The sequence below is a fragment of the Coloeus monedula genome (genome assembly GCF_965178545.1).
Source record: "Coloeus monedula genome assembly, chromosome: Z".
NCBI classification, from domain to species: Eukaryota; Metazoa; Chordata; class Aves; order Passeriformes; family Corvidae; genus Coloeus; species Coloeus monedula.
In genome coordinates this window covers 9613767-9635186 of record NC_138822.1, presented here as the reverse complement: position 1 = coordinate 9635186, position 21420 = coordinate 9613767, and the positions used below count along the sequence as shown (strand labels likewise).

Below are 21420 nucleotides of genomic sequence, written 5' to 3'. Positions count from 1 at the left end.
AAGAGTGAGGAGGTTATGGACTTTTAGGATTTGATGAAAGAGAAAGCAGATGAAATTAAATGCCCTGCAGTATACTGAAGGTTTGACTACAAGATCCAGTAACATCCTTGCTGTAAGGAAGTGTCATTTGCTCAGAAGTGCCTGTTACATACATCATCAAAACCTTAATATTAAAAAATTTAATATCCTGCAGTAAAAGCACGTCTAGACACCTTGAACTAAGTCATAAAAAAAGGTAACGATTTCCTGTATTTATCCTTAAATTCGGGTAAAGAAGAAAAAGGCCCTTTATTTCATGAAAATTGTTTAGTGCCTTAAAAAAACCCTGCATATAAAACTGAAGTAGAAAATGTGATTGATTTTTGGCTACAGAGAGGTCAGTATTGGCCTATCTGTATGCAGTCTTTTAAATATTTATTTATTTATAGCAGTCCTTAATAATTGATTTATGTACAATCAAAGCTACAGCTGCTATGAGCCACAGTTTCAATCACTACTCAGTTCAGTTTGATGCAAACTGAAGTATTTTAACCACAAAGACATAAACCAAAAAGTCTCAAATTGCTGCTTTAAGACTAAGATTTATTCTCCAGGTCAGACCGAATCACTTAATCAGATACCCTAATCTATAGAGTTGTTACTTGACATTCCAAAAGCAAACCATGCACTGGTTCCATGAACAAACTTTTCTGGAATTCATGCCAAATATTGCTGCTGTGTTCAAACACAGTCTGCATGGCAGTGATTTAAAGAAAAAAAAAAGAAAGAAAGAAAAAAAAGGGACAGGCCACGAGGACACAACCTCGAGCTGCTCCAGGAGACGTTCTTCCCTGAAAGAGCAATTAGAAGTTGGAATGGGCTGCCCAGGGAGGTGGTGGAGTCACCGTCCCTGGATGTGTTAAGCAATGACTGGAGGTGGCACTCAGTGCTATGGTATGGTTGAGAGGGTGGTGTTGGGTCACAGGTTGCACTCGATGACGTCGGAGGTCTTTTCCAACCTGATTCTGTGACCCCGTCCCTTCCACTTGTGAGTTTTTTTACTATTTAACCGCGGTGCTGCCTGGAGTCCCCACAGCGTGGCCCCAGCGTGAAACCCTCGCGCTTCCTCCCGCGCCCGGGCGGATGCCCACGGCAGGAGCCAACACAGGCAGACACAGCCTTACCGCTGAACGCAACACCCCGCACAAGCCCGACCCTTCCGGGCGCGGGCAGGGCGAGGGGGCCGCGGGAAGTAGGAAGGGAGGGCACGGGAAGTGCGAGGGGAGGGCACGGGAAGAGGGAAGGAAGGGCGCGGGCAGAGCGAGGGGAGGTGCGGGCGCTGTCGCACTGTGCGCGCGTCACGAGCAGGAGGCGGAGGCAGCGCGGTCGCGCTGCGGGAAGGGCGAGCGGGGCAGAAGGAGCTGGAGCCCCCAGCCCTCGGGCAGGTGGGTGGCGGGCGGGACTGCAGGGACCCGGGCCGGGGCGGAGCGCTGCCGCCAGGCCGGGGAGAGCCGGGGAGTCCATCCATCCATTGTGGGCGGGAGGGAAAAGGCGAGCGGGAGAGCCCATTCCCGAGCCGTGTGGGGGGAGGCGGGCAGCGGCGGGAGTGGGTCAGGCCATCCATGGCCCTTGGAGAAACCCGCTGTCACTGTGTTTAATTAATACTGTCATTGAGTTATTCATTCATTGCAGCGCTGCTGCTCAGGGACCCACAAGTCCAGGGCGTAACAGCGGCTCGGTCTCCTGTGGAAGTCTGACTGTGACTTCTGATTCACGTTTCCTGCAGGATTCAGCGTTCCCGTCCCTCGGCTCCGCCTGGCTGAGCCAGAGCTCTTCGCCACTGCACTTTACAGCCTGGCACCTTGATGGAAACAGAAGTTGATGGTGGCCCGAGGTGACGTATGGCCGAGGAGCAGGCCTCCTTTTTTGTTTTGCCACAGCTGCAGCCAACTTTGGCTGGCCTTGTATGTGGGATTTAAATTGCCTCTCCTCAAACAATTGAGTTTTTCTTGAGTTAGAGCCTGAACTGAGGTGTTCCAAGGCTTCAGCTTTTAAGGACTACAAAGGTTTGATGTTATTCTTAAGTGTAGTCTGACATACCTTGTCAGGAAGAAGTTCAGGTGGGAAAATGACTGTATGACTCTATAAAGTTATTTTTACTAGAATAGAAATTACAAGAAATTATTACCACTACTACTACTACTACTAGAAATCACTAGAATCTGAAAACAAGGATTGATCACAACCCTTGATATTTCAAGCCAAAAGTTTCAGTCAGAACAATATAAACTGTATAAGACATTTTAAGCAACACACATGCTGTGTTTGTCTTGTGCTTTCTAACATTTGCCGTATTTATGAAGTCTCCAACATTGAAATCCAAGCTCTTCTTTTAAAGGAGTATGTTTATCTTGTATTGTGCCTGTTTTGCAGATATTTGTGGGGGTTGAAAGGCTTGAACTCCAGCTGAATAAAACAAGGGCTGAAAATTGAAGGATGGCAGCAAATCCTTCAGGACAAGGTAGGTTTTGTTCTGTGTATTCAAGGGAAAAGACTGCAAAATGTCAGTGAAGTCACCAATAACTGTAAGTTTATTTTTATGGAAAGATGAAGAAAGGGAAGAGAGGTGGGACTGAAAGCAGCAGAATGACAGCAATTCTTCTGGGACAAGGTACACACTTTTAATGGCTGAAGAAGACCATTGATGGCTGGGGAGCTCCGAATGACTGAGCATAATGTCATGCTCAGGGTTAGGAAGTACCTACCATGCATGTGGTACAGTGATGATTTCCTGAAGCTTATTTCAGACACTTACAACACTTGGCACTGAACATGACTTGCAGCTCTTGCACTCAGCATCAGAGAGAACAGCCAGAAGTCAAATACATTCCATGTGGTGATAGGAACAGCAAGACCCAGGCAGTAATATCTGTCACAGGCAGCAAGTGGCCAGGCCTAGGAGGGAAAGCCAATTAAAACCATAATGCTAACTGCGATGAAATGTTCCATTGTACCAAGATGCATCTCAGTTGCATCCTTAAAATAATAAAAGTCTTAGTAATGGTCCATCTGTCCAGGCAATGCAGGTGCTTTAGAGGGGGCTGAGGGTCTGGGAGTGTCACCCGGTAAATTTGAAGGAAGGTCTTAAATCGCCCTCTAGAGGTGTTTTCTGGAAACCGTAGGGAATCTCTGAGGCTTTTCTTTTGTCAAAGAGCTAAGGAAAAAGCTTCTCTGGTACGGCTCTTCCCTTACTTGGTTATGAGAAATGAATTCTGGGTTCAGTTTCCCAGCAGTTGGAGACTTTTTGCAGATCTATGTTTGTGTTTGTGTCCTTACCTCAATGCCTGAAAAGCTGGGTGTTGCTGGATGATACTTCAGGGGATATTATATGACTCATGTGGGTCCAAAACACAGATTTGACTTGCTACTTGATGAAAAGGAAGTAGTTTCTAGAATGAGATTTTGCAAGGTGTTGAGAGAGGAGTACTGCAGATTGCAGAGCTGTCTGTTTGCAAATTTTAACTCTGAGAAAGTATTTGGTACATAGATCTTGCTTTATTCTGTGAATACCAAATCAGCATCATTGCAAGGAATAGAATGTTGTCATGTTGGTTTTTAGTGGCAGAATACCTTTGCTTTCCTCCCAATTCCAGACCTTATAATTTAATAGAGACTTCAAATCTTTTATATTTGAGATATCCCTTACAGACTCACTAAAGGAACTGTGTAATTATCATATGAAAATTGTTTGCATTAAGCAGACAAGAAACACTATCAAGTTTAATTACCAAATAAGCCTATAAACAGAACCACTAGGAAAATTAGAAAGGAACAGGTAAATACAAACAACAGTTCAGGGCTTCTATCTTGGCTAGATGCAGTCTAGTAGTGAAAATGATTGAGAAAAACCCTGCATTTTTTGCTTGCCTCATGGCATATGTATTAGTACTGTTCAAGCAATCCAAGGAATAGAAGTTTACTGAAATGCATACCAGAATGGTTCCGATTGGTAGCACTTAGGCAGAGCTGTAAGGATGAATTAAACATTAGCCTTCTACACCAGTAGATAGTAATGGGATTTTTTTGTACCAAATTACTCCTTTTCCTTTGATTGGTACCAGGTATTTCTTAGGAGTTAATTTGAGTTTTCCGTTGATATAACAGTTAAGATTTTGTGGACCAAACTTTTATTCACAGGCCTCTTAGAAAAGCACTCTTGGTGGTGAGCTGCATGTGAGTGCAGAAAAACCTAGCAGAATTGAATGAAAATCCTTATTTCAGTTTGTTAGTACCACACAGTACTGATTGCATGACACTGACTGTGGCGTTTAAAAGCAGTGGAAAATCTTCTAGCATGCTGTGCATTGTCCACCAGATGAGCTCATAGACCAGAGTGGTACACTTTGAGGGGTGGAAATCAGCTTCTGAATTACAGCAAATACTTCCAGGTGCTCAGAAATACACTGCTTCTACTGCAACACTTCACAGTACTTGGGCAGCATGCATTCATCAGGCTGCTCTCTTGGGTAATGCCTTTGCAAGGCCAAAGCATACCTTGTGTGTAACTGAATTACCATGCTGTGTGTGAGTCCTCCTAGAGGAAGCCCTCTGAGATGAGAGAAATGTAACTGCTCAGGACAGAATTTTCCTTTAGGTCCCCAAAGGTGGAAAAAATACAGATCCTGCTTCAGACAGGGCTGAACATTTCAGAAAAGAAGAGTTCTGGTATGTTGGCATGTTGGAAGAACAAGCTCTTGAAATACGAACAGAATTCCAAGTTTCAGGCTGTAGCAATTCTAAAGAGTCTGTTTATATCCTGGCAGTTGTTTATGCTTTTGGACTAAAGGTATGTGAGTGCATTCACATAGAACAGTCTAAGCAGCTAGATTTGGCTCTCTGTTCACTGAGTCTGAAAAGAAAGATGGTGCTGCTCTGCACTGAATTTTATCATCATGTACACACTTTGCTCTTCCCCATCTGTGTCTGATCTGTGTGTAAACATAGTACTTGAGAAATTTGCAGCCATAAAGCTGTCAATTACTTACATTCAGCTATGCATATGTAGCTGTTTTCTGGAGGCACAGACAAAATACTCACGTATTTTTAAGTAATTCAACTTAATTTACTTAACCAGTTTGCCTTTTGTTTCATTGTCACGCAAAGTATATGCGAGCCTATCCAGATGTAAATTGTTACTGAGAGTATTGGCGTGCAGCAGACTATTAGATGATGTTTTGAGATGCCAGTCATCATAAGCAGAAGAGGACATGAGAATAGAATTACTCCATTTTTTTCACAAGTGGTGCATGTTTAATAAGGTCTTTAGATTCTGCTTTTTAAGAGGGTGCTGCCTCACTTCATGAATGCTGCCATTTATAGCAACATATACTTCAGTAAAGAAATTGCTTTAAATCTTTCTGAATTGAGCAGGCAGGACAATATGCAGTGCCTTTCAATGTTCAGAGCTTGGAGCTGACATACAGCTTTGAAAGCATTTTCCAAGTAAATGTGTATCTTGAACACAGAGTAGTGGAGGGCTCTTTTGTGCTGTTACACATCTGTGGACAAATGATAAATAGTGCATCTTAGAAAAAACTTAAATGTGCTGTGAATTTGAAGCAACCAACAGATCAAGGAGAAGATAATGAAAAGCAAAAACTTAAAAGAAGATAAAGGTAATGCTGTTTCTTGCCATGCAGAGTTAGAAGAACTAACTGACATAGATAATGGTGAGATGGGGTGGTAGATAAGGTGTTAAGGTTAGGTTAAGGAAAGAAGCTTGCTGTGAGCTCTGAAAGCTGCCAGTATCCTTCAGCAAGCCTTCAGCTTTCTCTGGCTTTCTGCCTTTCATGTGCAGAAAATAGGTGCAAGTAGTCTTTCCAGTCCTGCACAGATACAATGCTTGATACCAGAAATTGAGGTGTCAGAAAGGTTTAAATTTTAAATGTCCTGAATCTGCTACATTAGAGAGTAATCTGGGGATCTAGTTTGATGTCTGACATGCCATTAATCTATTTAGCTGCCTGGAACAGGTCATTTTGTGTCAGGACTCATGTCAGCAAAGCAGAGAATATTAATAAACTGCAATATTCAAACAGTTGGAACTCAAAATATTAATGCAACTCAGCCCAGTCAAGGGAAGTGTAAATTTAAAACTTTATTGGGAAGTTCCCATGTTTTAAAATCTGCACTTGCTTTCACAGATGAGAATCTGGTCTGTACTAAGGATGGCTTTTGATTTTTGCATGTCCACATTTTTAGTACTAGAAAGCAGAACCGACAGATCTACAGATGAAAAATTACTCTTATTTATAATTGAAGTGAGAAACTTCTGTAGGAGTTTCAAGCTGGTCTTTATGAAAGTGCTTTGGGTTCCTGGACAGGGAAGAATCTAAATGGAAGTCTTGCTTATATATTGCCAAATATGGCTAATTACTTTCTCAGGATGCCAGAATTTCTCTGTAAAATGGATTTCTCATGTTCTACCCCCTCCTTTTGTTAACCTTTAAATTAACAAGCTTTGCTTTCCATGTTGAAGAAGTTTACCTGCAGGAACTTTACGTTGCTCAGCTGAGGAGTACTAACATGTACGTGTTGAATGTGCTTGTCCACTTTCTTAAATAGGCTTTTTTCTCCTTACCAGTAACAAATTTTCTTGTTTAAGTGTCTTTTTCAGCACAGCAGGTTGCTGATGATCACTGTCTGAACTCTAGTGCAAAGTACTACTTTAGGAAGCAACTGACAAATCAAACAAAAAACACACCACAAAGCTCTTAGTAGAGGTATAAGAAAAGAAAAAAGACTTGGGTTTCTTCTGAATACTTCTAGAGTTTCTGCCAAAAGATACTGTAACAGGACTCAAAATAGAAGACAGAATCTTCTACAGGTTCTCATCACAGTTTAAAAACAGCATTTTAAATGTTTCAGGCTTTTCTGAATCATACCATCTGCTTCATGATAAATTTAAGCATATTTAATCTTTTTTTTTTTTAGGTCACAACAACTTATATTAAAAACTGGTCTCCTTTTTCTTTCCTTAATCATCATATCTTCTGAATTCCAAGCATGCATTTAGATTTATGCAGTTCAGGATAAGCAAGCAGTAGCAGAAGGGTGCTGAGTAATATGTCAAGTATAAAGATTTTTTGGATTAAAATTGTGTAGAATGAGCATACAGACATGGTTGTTTTAGGTCAGACCTTCTTAGAGGTGCTTCTGTCATCCTATTCCCACATTGCTTCCAGAATTTACAAGAGTGTAAAGTATGGGCTAGTTGCAGCTCAGAAATATTAAATCCTAGCTTGTTGGCAAGATTTGTCAGCCTTTGTATGTCATCTGTGTTTTAATGTTTCAGATTCATTGCACGTGTAAGGTCTTCAAAAAAAGAGATAGTGTACAGTGCCCGAAGAGCAGAGAAACATCAAAGACCTGAATCAATACTCTTGCAAAATAGAATTTAAGTGGAGCTAATGCCACATGGGAAGGAGAGATTAGTGGACCAAAAAATACCAGTTAATTAAATGTAATTGAAAATCTTACTAACTAACGTCAAAATTATTGTGGGTGATCTTACATAAAACCACAGCACAATATAATCAAAAGACTGTGCACCTTTCAAGAACTCTTGAGACACTGAGGATAATGGGGTGTGTATGTTAGGCATGGTAGAAGGAAAAGGTAAGGGTTTGATAGCAAGGCAGTATAGATACAAATTGTTATTTAGAATTGAAGGTTTCTCTCTGGTAATTGTTTCCTTCATTGAGCCATGCAGATGACAGGAATTCTGGATTATGTAATTGAGCATCAACACAAGGTCTGTCAAAGAGGATGACCTTTAAGTGCAGCTACTGAAAATAAATCATTTTACCTTGACATGATAATACTCTCCTTAAGAGTTACTGTTTCTGGCCTTCCTAACAGCTTGTGTGCTACCATATTTTAGTGCTGTCATTGATACAGTTCTCAGGGCAAGGGCACATCATGCAGCAATTTCCAGTGGGAATCTTTGACTTTTTGTATGGAGAAAATAAAGAACTTGACTTTTACATGTCTTGTTTTTTATGGTGGTGTCATAGTTTGTTATTTGTAGAACAGCAGCAAATCAGAGATTCAAAAAGTGTGTATTTCTGACATGAGGAGTGTCCTTGGTGGCACAGAGGTGTGTAAGAGTCAGGCCTGGAGCTGTTGTCATCAGCTGTGCTCTTAGCACATACTTGGCAACACCAGGGACTTGTGCATCTGGATTGTTTGAGGGCTGCAGGGAGATCCTTTATTATATGAGTCTGGTGTAGGTACAGCAGTTTTGTCATGTTTGCATTTAGAAGGCAACTTTGAAAAATACATAGGTTGCAGCTATTGTAGGCATTTTTAAAATTCTTTCAAGTCACCCTACTTCCTGACCCCTTCCCTAGTATCCAAGGTCTCTTTGGGAGAATGATGAAAGCAAATGGAGGCCACAGTCTTAAATTGTGTACAGACAGCTTAATAGTTTAATTTTGCTTCTCTATTCCAGCATTTGATCATACTTAGAGTAAGGGTAGTGTATATAGGTAAGGACAACAGTATATTTAAACTTCTCTGCACCGATTGAATGAAAGATGTTTGTATAAGCACATGTGCAAGCTTTGTGATTAGCTCATTCTTACCTGTTACATATATAATGCTTGTGTTATAGTTTGAGATCACTGACATGAGAAGTTAGGCCCCATGAGTGTATTACTCCATTGTTATTGTTGAGTTGAACATTCAGTGACTACATTTTAAATCTAGAACCTGGTAAGTTGACTTTTTGTTTTGGAAGGCAGTTACTTGATAGTGTACCTTGATTGTAGCTCCAGAGCCAGCTTGGGAAGGGATAGGATCTAACTTGAGTTAAAAGCCTCTATTTTAAAATGTGTTAATATGCATGATAGCTTATGGAAGCTATTGCATGCTGTAAAATAAGAAAAGGAAAAATTAAGCCTATTTATTAATAGCCTTTTCAAATGAGTACAAAGCTTTGAAGATTAGTGTATTCATCTTAGAGTAATTTTGTACAGGGACTTCTAATTCCACAGGGTTAGAGTTGGGCCACAGAAGTCAAGTAAATATCTCTAATATTTTTCTGTCATTCTCACCAGGTTTCCAGAATAAAAATAGGGTTGCAATCCTGGCAGAACTAGACAAGGAGAAGAGAAAGTTACTTATGCAAAACCAGTCTTCCACAAATCACCCTGGAGCCAGGTATTTCATGTTCTTAGACCTGTTTGGACATCACTGATTACATCAAGGGAAGAAAGCAAACAGCTAGTGAGCCGTAAACTTATATAAATATTTAACAGAAGTGTTTTCTGACCATCCTTAATAACAAGGCAGAGGGACATTGCTCTTTAGGAACATATTAGTATTTAAATTTGTTTACATAGCATGAATTTTGGCTTACATAATTTCCATTTGAGAGTGAGATAAGCAGATATGCTTACTCAAGTGTGTTAAAGTCTACCATGAAGAAAAATCAGGAAGCAGACACTGGGAAAACATGTAATTATTAAGCTGAAACACACTGGGGAATGGAAGTAGCAGACCATTAGGTTCAGGATTGTGTGTGCTTAGAGAAGAACAGTTACAGCAGGAGTGAGTTTTTCTTGAAACTCCCTATGTGCAAGACGAAGCCAGTTTATGTTACAGCAGATAATCCTGTAAAAGATTATGTGTTGTAAGGATGATTCCACACCATAAGGTGTAATAATCTAATCTGAGTGGAAGGGCTGTTACTTGCATTTCTCCCATACAAGACAAAAAGATGAGATTTTTGTCATAAATCAGTAACTAGAAAATCATGCAATAATTTATGTGGAGAAATTGAGATCCTTAAACTTGTGGTTAGCATGAAGTGAATACAGTGCCATATTCTAGACACAGTGTAACCCACAACAGCTGTACCAGAGTCAAATACTCTGCCTGCAGTCTGAGGGCTGCCCATGTCTTTTTTTCAGAGATTCCACGGCACTTTTAATTCCGTCCTAATGTGAAAAAACGTGCAGAATACTTGAAATTTCCTGATGTAGACCTCTGAGATAAGAAGTTATTAGTAATAACTGTATGTGGTTATTATTTGAGCAAAATTGTTGGAAAGAAAAATCAGACTATCATGCTGTTATGTACAACTCCTGGCAACAGTGTTTCCATACTTCATTACAAGTCTGACAGAGTTTCAGGGTGTGCTTGTTTACTCTCTTTTTTCTTTAAGGAAATACAACAGTGTATTATAGTGAGCAGAATTTGAATTTACTAATTTTGAAGGTGGGCATGGGTGGAACCTACAAAGCAGCAGTCAAAGTCTGCGCTTTGGCATGGTGGGCTGATGTGTGATTTTTGAGCAGCTTACAGTTTTTTCATGTTGTGCCTTGGACCACAGAGTTGTCAGAATTGAGACAATAAAAATTGTGCAAACTTGACCAAAAGAGGTTGATGTACCTGAAGCACAACAGTGGTATGGACAATGTAAGAGTGAATGATTTGATTAATTGATTTCTGGCCTCTGGCATCCAAGAACAGAAGACCTCTTTTGAAAAATGTCAGCTTATGGTGAAGCCTTAAGCTTATCTACAGAAATCATATTGAAAAGTTAGGGGGTACAGATTAAATGAAAATCAAATACCTTCAAAATAACCAAAAATACTGTGTTTTAAATAAACTGAGTAGTACTCTTCTCCAGCAGTGAAGCTTATCTTAATAGTTGCCATAAGCAAAAATTTTTCTGAATCGTTTTGGTTTTGTTATGCATTTAGGCATATATTTGGCTGAAGATCTTTTCAGGAGCATGGCTGCTTCTCAAAAACGGATTTACTAAATCAGCTGTTGACATTGAAGCTGTTGGTAAAATTCAGTTGATGAGTTTGCTTGGAATCCTCATCATTTGTACTTTTGTCTCTGTGATTGGTAAGAGCAGTCTCCAGTGACAATTTCAGAGGTAGCTGTGAACTGTCTTGCAACACAATTCTGATGGCAACCCTCATCTGATTTCCATGTTACTTATGTAGTTGGGTGTATATATATACTTTTATAGAGTTGGGGATGCATTTCATGTCTTGTTTTTGGGTTAAGAAGGCAGGCAAGTCTTAAGATATGAAAGACAAGAAAAAACAGTAATAAATTTTAATTTGAAACCTTATGCTGCTTTGAAATAGATAAGCTAAATCAGTTTAGGTACTCCAAGCTCTTATCAAGGGATCATTATTTCAGTTAACATCAATAGGAAGCTCCTTTAGCATAGGTAATGAACTGCTGTCCTCCCACCAAAGAGCTATTCTTGTACTGAAGTCTGCAGAGCTCTTGTTAGTGCTTCCATTTACCAAAGTTGTTTAGAACAGTCACTCGGTGACTGAGCAGTGGTGAAAGCACAAAGCTGCTTTAGAAATTCCTTGTATTGTGTAACACTGTACCCCAGTGGTTTCACTGACTTCAGTGGGACTCAACCCATGAGGAAAATTCGCAATGGGCTTCAGGTTTAGTTTGGCAGGAGTTGTTTATGATGGCTCAAATGGTACAGCTGTGGTCATTCTATCTAGCCTTTTTTCTCTTATATTAACAAATAGTAATTCCAAACAGTAACTGACAATTGTCAAGCCATGAGTGAAATAAATGGAGAGCTGAGGAAGTCATAGTATCTATGGCTAGAATTGCAAGGACACGTGTTTTGTCTGTGGTCTGTGTCATACCATCTTACTCTTTCTTTCAGCATTGCGCTTGCAAGATCACCTCTGAATAAGGATTTTCGTGATCATGCTGAGCAACAGCACATTGCAGCACAGCAGAAGGCTGCACTGCAGGTGAGCTGATACAGTCAGAGTTTAGCTTGGCTCTGTTTCAGATGCGCATCCCTTCAGAGAGCAGCCCTGCTCCTAGAGATATTGAAAAGCCCCTTTTAGAGATTAGGTGTCACACATGTCTGTATTTGTCATTAAGTGAAGTCTCATTCATAATGGCAAAACATGTCCTTGGGTATGGAGAGCTTCACGCAGCCCCACAGCCCTCTCTTTGTGTTTCTGTTGAACACCCTCCAGTTTGTACCTCAAACTAAACTCAGATAGCTCCCCTTGGCCTGCTGGCCATGCTGTTGCTGGTGCAGCCCACGGTGCCAGTTAGCCTTGATCACTCCAAGGGCACACTGCAGGCTCAGGCTAAATTTGAGATCCAGCAGGGCTTTTCCCCAGTGGTGGAGGGAGAGAATGTGCAGAACATCTAACTTGCTGAAGTCCAGCCTTTGGACTGGGGAAGGGTATGTAGGATTTCACAAAGGTGTTCCAGAACCATAGAGCAGCTGCCTCCCTCAGGTGAACAAGCATATCTACACCACTTGAACAGAATCCTGGTGTCCCATGTTCAGGAGTATGTCTGGTAGCACTCTACGTGGCAGCTGTCATAAACCAAGACTTGCAAGCTAGTTGTGGAAGGGAGTGGAAAACACGGGGTTTAGGCAAAGAGGAGCAATCAGGAGTTGATTTGCCCCACCTCCATGGGGTTGGCTGAAAAGATCAGCAGAGAAAATGTCCAAGTTAATTGTGTTGATGGGCCCTATTCTGATGTGGCTGATCTAAAATGCTGGGTTTGAATTTGACTATCAGAATTAAGGAGCAGACTGGAAGAAATAAATAATTAATGCTGCAGAAGCCATGAAGTCTTAAATCATGTCAGTGCTGAAGGGAATTATGCTTTAACAAATGCTTTTCTCTTTCCAGCATGCACATGCACATTCCTCAGGATACTTCATAACTCAAGACTCTGCATTTGGAAATCTTATTCTTCCTGTCTTACCTCGACTTGAGGCAGAATGAGGAGTGTTGTTTGTCTCAGAACTTTTAAGACGTGATCTTTGTCCATAGCAGGAGCTGTCTGACCTTTTAATTTCTTTATGTATCTTAAAACCTACTTTTTTCTGGGTTTTTGCAAATGCCATTCAGGAGTGTGAACTCTAGTTATGGGGAAGTAGTGTTGTTGAAAAATTTTTATCCTGTATTTCTGTTCCTCTGTCAGGTCGAAGTCAAATGCAAGACTTTTCTTGGGGTTTGAAGTGCACAGGGTATTCTCTTCCCTGTTTCAGTGCTTCCTTTAAATAAATGTCCAAACCAGAGTCACCAGGAGATGCACAAACCGTCAGTATTTGTGGGTTTTTTTTGTTATGTACAGGTATGATTTTTTGTAATGAATAACAAAAAAATTACTTCTGTCCATCAAAACAGACACGAATTTATCAAATGCATCAGCCAGTCTTCCTTCCCCACCCCCTCCTATGCAGGAACATTTCTAGTGTACTGTTTGCCATTGTAACATCATCTGGTCTCAAGTCCTTCGTTATAGTGTGCCTGCCTCTTACCTTGTTTTGTGAAATATGGAAATGAATTAAAGTGGGGAAAAAAGCAAACGTGTCAAACAGTCTTTTTACAGACAAAATAAAACGTCGTAAGTTCTCTGGAAATTTCAGGTGGAAAGTGTTGTCTGCAAAAACAATTCCATTTAAAAGGTCAAATTTTTCTAGTCATGTCTTTTTCAAGACTCAGTGGGTTTTATTTTTGTTCACTTTTCTCCTTAGTGTTTTTATCTGTGGTAAACAATTCCAGCTTCCTGCGGAAAGAAAATCTGTTGATCTTAAGGTAAATGATTTTGGAACTGTGGTTGTGCTACCAGGATAGAGTAACTTAGAGTGAAAAATAGTCCTTACACAGACTTTCTTATATCTCCACAGCTTTGCTTATACAATTACTTATACAATTATGCTACTGCATTGATTGCTTTGCCTGTGGAAGCAAGTTCTAGAAAACAGAAAAGAACAGGAAAACTTATGTGATAACCATAAATCAGAAAGCATCTGTTAAACTGGTGCCCATTTGAAGCAGCTCTGTCCTTTGCAGAAATTTAGCTGTCCCATGAAGTTTCCAGGGTTGTAGTTGGCATTTCCTTAGGGACATCTAGGGTATCCTGTTCCCATTTGCAGATCACGTGAACCCAGTAAGCACTACTGAGCTATCTGTTCATATTTCACTGTTAATGTTTGCATTAATCATGAATACAGAACAAGTACCAAGAGATGGATGCACATATAAGGAAAATGCCACTGCTTTCATATACCTCAGCTGACTATAGGCCTTTGCAAAAACTGGAGCATACTGAAACATTTTCAGGAAGGAAAATCTTCTGGAGCCAGCCTGATAGAGCTTAAAGATGTGCAATTTTAACAAGAACTATTTACCATTTGCTTTTTTTTTGCATTCTGATGTGATGAGTCACAGGAGTGATGATGGTTTTTGTGGGCAGCGGAGAAAGAAGTCACTTCTGTTTTCAGTGGTTGGCTCTGTGTAGCTTTTTCTTTTTAATTACCAAGAGTGAATATGAAATTACTATATGAAATTGTCCTGACCATTATTCTGCAGTGTGAGCTGCGTATCTTAGATGCTTTGAAGAAAAAGATCTGCAAATCTCTGTGTAGAAGAGGCAGCTATGAATCTGTCCAACCTGGAAACATACACAGGCAAAGAAGTTAAAGCAGATGCAGCAGAAAGTGTGGATTTTGTGTTTGAGTTGAATTTAACATTAAAGGAGCTCTGTGCTAAAAATTTGAACTATAGAATCTGTCAAGTGTTGCTGTATGGACTGCAAACGATCCAAGCAATGAAACAGTAATCATCATTCCCCCTTGGAAAGTTACTGTCACTCCACTGAAGGAGTTACCTTGTTGGCTATGTTGTTTTCACCTTGGGTGTTGAAAGATCTGCTTTTGAAAATTCAGGGCCTGGGCTCAAGAATTTGAAAGAGGGGGGTGGAAATGAACACAGTTGTTGTGGTATTTTTAAGTTATAGTGTCTCAAATTATTCCTTGCAATTGTGGGGGTCTTGGTGATATATGTAGATAGGATTAACTGTCAAATATACAAATTCCATATATGGAAGCAGCTATCTTAGAAATTACAGCCTCGAGCAATTACTGTCAGATGCATCAGTTTGTCCTGCCACTCTTTCTTTCCTACTATTAATCAGTATTGAACACATTACTCTAGCCCTATAGAGTAATTTCAGCAAAACCCTTTCTCCACTTGGAATCACATGTTCAAATTCAAATCATTACTAGTCAGAATACATGTGAACCAGGAGGTGTCTGGAATGTCTTGCTTCTGGCAGTAGCCACTAAGTTGATCACATGAAAACCGAAGGCCTGTAATATAGTGCTGACCTGTGTACCTCAACACACATGGCTCAGGTCATTTTACTTCATTTGCCACAGTAGTAATTAGCCTTCCCACTCACCACAGGCTGGTGTAGAGTCTGTGTCAGAGCTGAATGGTGGGGTGAAGGCAGCTCACATTCTGGGCTAATACACAGTGAGGTCAGATATTCTAAGTGACGGCAGAGTTGTAATCTCTCAAGAACAGATGAGGTAAAGGGGTCAAAGATGTACTGAAGCACTAAAAGAACTGAACCACAGCTCCTTTCTTAGCTCTGTCTTCTTTTTCTTCCACTAGACAAGTTTTCTCTTCATATCTTTGTTTTCCAAAGTCACCCACCATTTCCCCACCACCATAGGCTCTGGAAAATGCTCTGGTTTAACCCAAGAAACTTGGCCTGTAAAACCATGTGTGGTTTCCTACCATACGTGCTTTTAGTCTCCATTTTTCCTTAGCATTTTCATTCTGCTGATCTGCTAGAAGCACTGGTATTAAACTGATCAATAGTACCTGATGTTGTATTGGACTTTATATCAGAACACAAAATACTCCATGAAACTCAGTATTGGAAAGAAATTACACCCCCTAATGTTCCTTGCCTAGATCTTACTAATTGCTTTGATGTGCTCAATCAGTTAAAATTGATAAATGCTGCTTTTGCCTTCACATGCTTTCAGCACTGGACAAGGCAGCTGTAATTTTCTAGTACTGGGGACACAGCTGGGTAGCACTGTTCATGACGAGAAGTCTAGTCTGAGGTACACACTTTGGATGGCTCTAGTCTTTTACTAAATCATCTTTGTAACTTAAAGGCTAGAGGTCACATACCATCTTGCTGCATAGCAGAGAAGTTAGTGCTCCAACCCAAGCCTTGTAGAAATACGTGAGGAGGCCAGGCTTTTCCCAACCTCTTTTGAGAAGAGGAAAGTATCAATTATCAACCAGTTTACAGGGAACATGAGCTTGAACTGATGGAAGGAAACGCAGACAATGACATCTTAAGAGTGTACAGCTTTTTATGGCTTCTCTTACAGAATCTGCAGTGTTGCAGCAGTAGAGCACAAGGGCTGAAGGCGGAAATGAGCCTAAAACTGTATGGTGTGGAGTCACAGACATGAGGAGGCAGTGACTATCTCGGCACATCCTCTTAAGCATTATGGTATCTAATCCATTCAAAATCAGGAGAATGGCTGAGAAAGCAATGGGATGACTCCTGTTGGTTAAATTTATAGCTGTGGCGATTCCTCCTGACAAATCAGCTCAAATAGCAAGTCTTCTTGAAGGTCAGTCAGTCCTTCTGCTGAAACTGAAGCTGATTCCCAAAAAGACACATGAATCCTAAGGGAAAAATTTATTAAAAGTCAGCTGGTCTGCCGGGTGGTCTGTGTTCACAGACACCTCTGAAGGAGGGGGTGGAGAAAGAGGGAAGGATTGTGTGACACCCAGCTGGAAAAATCTACCCATGCTCTGTGTGCCTGATTTATGTTTTACTAACACACAGGGAAAATTCTATAGCACCTGCTAGTAACACCCTTGTGTCTGGAAAGCCTGGTAATCAGTGTGTTCTGAAACACTTGTGGAGGCCATAGGGAATTCTTGGGCTAAAATACAGAGCTCTCTGGAGTGAATGGTAACTTCGATGACTAGTCAGTGAAGTAGTTTTCATATGCTGTTAGGTTAATAGCTTGCTCAGTGAGTTTCTGCATTTGTTGGAGGCACAGAGCTTGCCTCAGGCATTTTACTGCAAGGACACCACCATCCAGTTTCCTAGCTCTTGCTCTTCATAGAAGGAACCAAATGATATACATTTCTGGGGAAATGATCCTTACTTGAATACAGGTTTTTTAGAGAGGAAGTTAAATGTACTAGAGAAAGCTTGATTACTTCAGTGAGACATTATGAAAAATTACATTAAACTACTGGCAAGGAAATTACTTTCCTTAGCTATTCCACTCTGCCAGGTTCATTCAGGCATTGAATTATGAAAGGTGGTGACATAGTTCTCAATCTTTTCTGATTCAGGCCTCTAATTGGGGTACTTTGGTGTCAGTGTTGCTTCTTTTTGCATCAAGATTTTGTAATTAGGGTCTGAAAGTTCAAAATCTACCTGGAACATGCAAATCACAAGCTTACATTCCACCTTCACTAGGCATTGTACATTAGCATATGTGTATGACTGGTTGGTAGTGCATAAATTTCAGTAGGGGAAAGTATCTCATCATAAAAAATTTATGTAGATTTACAGACATCTTTACATCTTCACAGGCTTTTTCAGTGTGTTACTTCAGTCCTCACATGACATAAACTAAGTTACTGTTACCTTCATTTTTGCAGATGGAGAAAAATGCCAAGGGATTCCAATGCCTGCAGGTACACAGAAAGCCAGTGGAATTGTCAGGATTAGCTGCTGGTTAGTCAGCTGGTGTGAGGCATCATTTGGAGACTATTGCTCTGCATCCCACACCAGCAGCTGGCTCATCACCCCCTACAAGAAGATGCAGAGCTCTTTGGTTTCTGGTTTGTCTTTGCTTTCATTGAGAGCTAGTGATTTAGATTTAGTTTGGGTATTTTTTCAGATGGTGAAGACAACAAAGTCAGAGTTTGGGCCTTTTATGTTTAAAATTTTGGGTAGGAGAGATGGAAACCAAAAGAGAGCAACATTATACTTGGTTTTTGGAAAGGGCTTTCTTTTTTTTTTTTTTTGTGCTTTGTTCTTTGCAACAGTGCCCAGATAAAGTTGCCCATTATGCTGGGGTTTAGCCATCACTGCATGCCCTAAGTAGAGGTACTTTAGAGCACCTGTCTGCCTGGATAACTCTAGACCTTCTTCGTGTGGCAGTCAGTGGCCATTTGTGGAAGTGGGAATGGCCAGATATGGGCCCAAACCACTCTCTCTGACAACTGGGATGGGTCAGAAGGACTGAGTGTTTACAGCCTGTCAGAAGAGACACACCAAGAGTCGTATGTTCTCAAAGTGCCCAGCAGAGGGCTTGCCTGTCCAGAGAAAGCAAAATGCTGTGTGTTGGCCTGTGTAGAACTGGCTGCAGTGCCAGCACCCCTGGTAGCACCTGTAAGGACCAGGTGGTTTATGTCCCATCCAAATGAAGGGTTGGTTTGAAGCTACTTCATTCTAAGCATAGCCTGCTTCCCTGGACTTTGAGGTTTGCAAACTTTTCCCTCTGAGCTGGACCTGGGTATATGTCCCAGTCTCTTATTCACACACAGATTGGTTTTGTCAGATTCAGGCCTAATCTCTTTCAATTCAATACCTTGAACTGGTCAGTTTGCTGAGTCAGCAAACAAGCCTGCTTATCTGTTGGTTGGGATAAACCATCTTTTGTTGATAGGTTTGGTCATCACCTGGCACAGCAGCATCCCGACATAAGACAGGTTCCTAAGCACAGGATGCCATTATTAGGCACAAATTACTTCTGGTGCAGCCTCTGTTACTGATCCTCCTTTCAGCTAGCATTACCAGAGCAATCACAAAAAAATTATTCCCATTTATAGTAATATCCTCTGTGCTACTTTGTACCTTATTCCAGTGATAGACTCAGAGGCAGGGTTTCAGAGATATCAGCATGACATCCTGATCCCTGCAGTGTGTAAGAAGAAAGCATAAGGACAGCAGCACTCAGCACAGCTTTCTGGTGATGCAGACATATGTTAAGGATAGCTGTTGATAGTCAGCCAAGAGTGGATAGTCTCAAGACTAATAAATTTTTGCTTATCCAAAACCCCATCTTAGTGATATCCTCCATGTCTTAAGTCAGCAAATTGCTTCCCCCCAGCATGGCTGAAGACAGTACAGCAGCAGAGCTCTAAAGCAGGAAACATGGTGATTCTTGTTTCTGTGATTATTACTTTTTAGTCTTTCCACACTAACGTGGTCTGTGATTCTAGCTGGCCTGTTCATTACACCCTTTTGGTCCTCTCTAAGTCTTGTCAGCATTTTCTTAAGACTTTCTAGGGTCAACCTGTCAGAGTTGCCATTTTTTCCTCTGCTAGACACATTCATCTCTCACAGCTACACTGTTGCTTCTCCAGCTCCACTTCTTCCTTACCCCCCATCAGCGTTCCTTCCTTGCAGTGTCCCTTACCGTAGCTACTTGGTTATGCCACAGCAAACGTGCTTTAATGAAGCTCTATTTCAGTACTAAACAAGATGCAATTCTGTTTTCTGACATGTGCAAGCAAGACTAGGATCAGAACATTACTTTTGGGAACCGTCAGAGTGTGTTCAGTTGAGAAAGGCCATGACTCTATTGGATAGCTCAGCATCACCCTAAAGTACTCAGATTCATCGATGAGAAAGTTGGGGGGTTTTTTGCAGCACTTAAACAGTTCAATTATTAATGAAGAGTGACGTAGATTGTGAAGAGTTTAGCAAGCCGAGTCAAATGAAATGCTGGCTGATTCCAGCTTGAGCACAAGCCTGATGACATGAGTGAGGGATGCTACCTGACTTTGGTGAAGAGTCACAACAGCACCTGATAAAGCACATATCAAGCCATCTCAGCCCAGAGCTCTCTAAGGGGACAGGTTGAGGCTAGGGGGTGTAAGGCTCCCCTGCTCTAACCCACAGAGACCACATGCACCCCGCATCTGGTCACTTTGCCACACCCTGTGGAAGGCAACTGGCACAGTCCTCCCAGAAACTTATTTTTGCCACTGGATTGTAAGGGTCAGAAAAAGAGGGTAAAACAGGTGAGTGGTGACTGGATGAAGGTTTGTTTTGTGGCCCATGGGGCTGCAAGATGCAATGCCAGTGCTGTCTTGAAACACAGGTTTGTCTGTGCATGTGGGAGCACCTCCATCCTTTTAGCTCTGGAGAGATCTTAGTCTCTGCTCCTCTAAGACAGTCTCGTTCTCCAGTTCTATGCTGGGAAGTGCAAATGTCACCTTAAATACAAAATGATAATTAGAGCCGGGTGAGGCTCTAGTTCTCACTTTCCAAGGGAGATCTTGGGACTTCAGAATAATCTTACTCTGTGCTAGTGCTTCTCAGACCATCTGAGAAGGCAACCAAAAACCCCAGAGGTAAGAGTTCACCACGCAGGCGCAGTCTGTGTGCTGCTCTGTCCAGGTGTGGAACGTGAACCTGACCTCCATAGCACAGGAAAGTGCCTGGATTCATGCTTGCAAAGGCAGTACTCTCAATCCAACTGGAGCTTCTTCCCTTGGGATAAATGGTGGAAAAATAATTGGAACCCAAGCTGACCCACGGTTTCACACAGGCCAGATGAGAGCCTGACCCTGAAGGTAATAAGGCTGGTTTTGTCCAAGGCAGTGAATTCAGTGTCTATCTAAAGAGGATCAGTTCCAAAGAGGGAGGTTGAGATAGGTGTCTCAGGAAAATGCCTATTCTGTGCTAGTGAGTATTTGTATGCAAGGTCAGAACAAGGATAATGCCAAACTGGAGTAGGCTTCATCTCCTCTCAGTAGTTCACACCCAAACAGAATTAGTACAGGAATTTTCCCTCACTCAGAGGACATAAATCTCCATCAGACAGCAATTCACTGCCTCCTAGTTCTGCAATGTGTTTTCAGTATGCATTGTGCATTCCCCATAAACATGTCATTATAGATTCATGTAGCTATGTCACTGTCGATTTCTTGCTTGCTTTTGATACAGCAATGAAAGCCAATGCTGGGTCTCCTTCCCCCTCCCTGACTCTATCTATGCTTTTCTTTTCTGTCAGCTATTTCCTACAATATTGGTTTCAAGTGGCAGGAGATCTACCAGTGGGATTTCCTAATGCATACACTATAGTGAAAATTACAGGCTTCTATCTGACAGTCAAACTGATTTTAGAAATAACCCCATAAGTAATATTTACAGTGAGTAACAAAATACACCTTGCAGTCCTCTATAAATATGACAGCTTTTCAAAACCAAGACCATTTTCATGAAGAACAAAGCAAAATACTGAATCACAGCGAGGGTTCTTACTGGTCTGATATATAATGCATTATTTACCAGCCAGTGTTAGCTTTCCTGCATCTCATAATGTTGATAATTCACATAATGGCTGGGAATTTGTTTTTAATTCTTTTGCATTTACGGACTGGATTTAGAATTGAAAAGAATTCAGAACTCAGGTGAAGGAGTAATGATCTTTTGGTGACTTACAGATTTCAGTTGCAAGTATAACTGTTGAAATATTTGCATCTCATTAGTAGTCAGATGATGATCAACGATTATGCCATAGTGTTTTGCTTTATTCTGACATGGCAGGGGAGA

At 41.1% G+C, this 21420-nt stretch overlaps 1 protein-coding gene across 2 annotated transcripts; it reads left to right on the top strand.

Annotated features, from left to right (window-relative positions):
* Window positions 1-1334: 1334 nt before the first annotated feature.
* On the top strand, window positions 1335-13443 carry INIP (INTS3 and NABP interacting protein). 2 transcript variants are annotated; one of them, XM_082302113.1, is made up of 6 exons: window positions 1335-1424; window positions 1766-1873; window positions 2413-2500; window positions 9099-9201; window positions 11699-11789; window positions 12699-13443. In XM_082302113.1, exons 3-6 carry the CDS (start codon window positions 2476-2478, stop codon window positions 12792-12794), a joined length of 315 nt encoding a protein of 104 aa, XP_082158239.1. In that variant the 5' UTR covers window positions 1335-1424; window positions 1766-1873; window positions 2413-2475; the 3' UTR covers window positions 12795-13443. The 2 variants fall into 2 exon arrangements, with proteins under 2 accessions (XP_082158239.1, XP_082158240.1); XM_082302114.1 differs by having other exon boundaries at window positions 1350-1424; window positions 1672-1873.
* The last annotated feature ends 7977 nt before the right edge of the window (window positions 13444-21420 follow it).

Bases quoted from the DNA above. Each gene is read 5' to 3' on its own strand.
- INIP (XM_082302113.1), top strand. From the start codon at position 2,476: ATGGCAGCAAATCCTTCAGGACAAG. The intron at 9,202-11,698 runs GTATTTCATGTT...TCTTTCTTTCAG, and splicing joins ACAAATCACCCTGGAGCCAG to CATTGCGCTTGCAAGATCAC. The intron at 11,790-12,698 runs GTGAGCTGATAC...TTCTCTTTCCAG, and splicing joins AGCAGAAGGCTGCACTGCAG to CATGCACATGCACATTCCTC.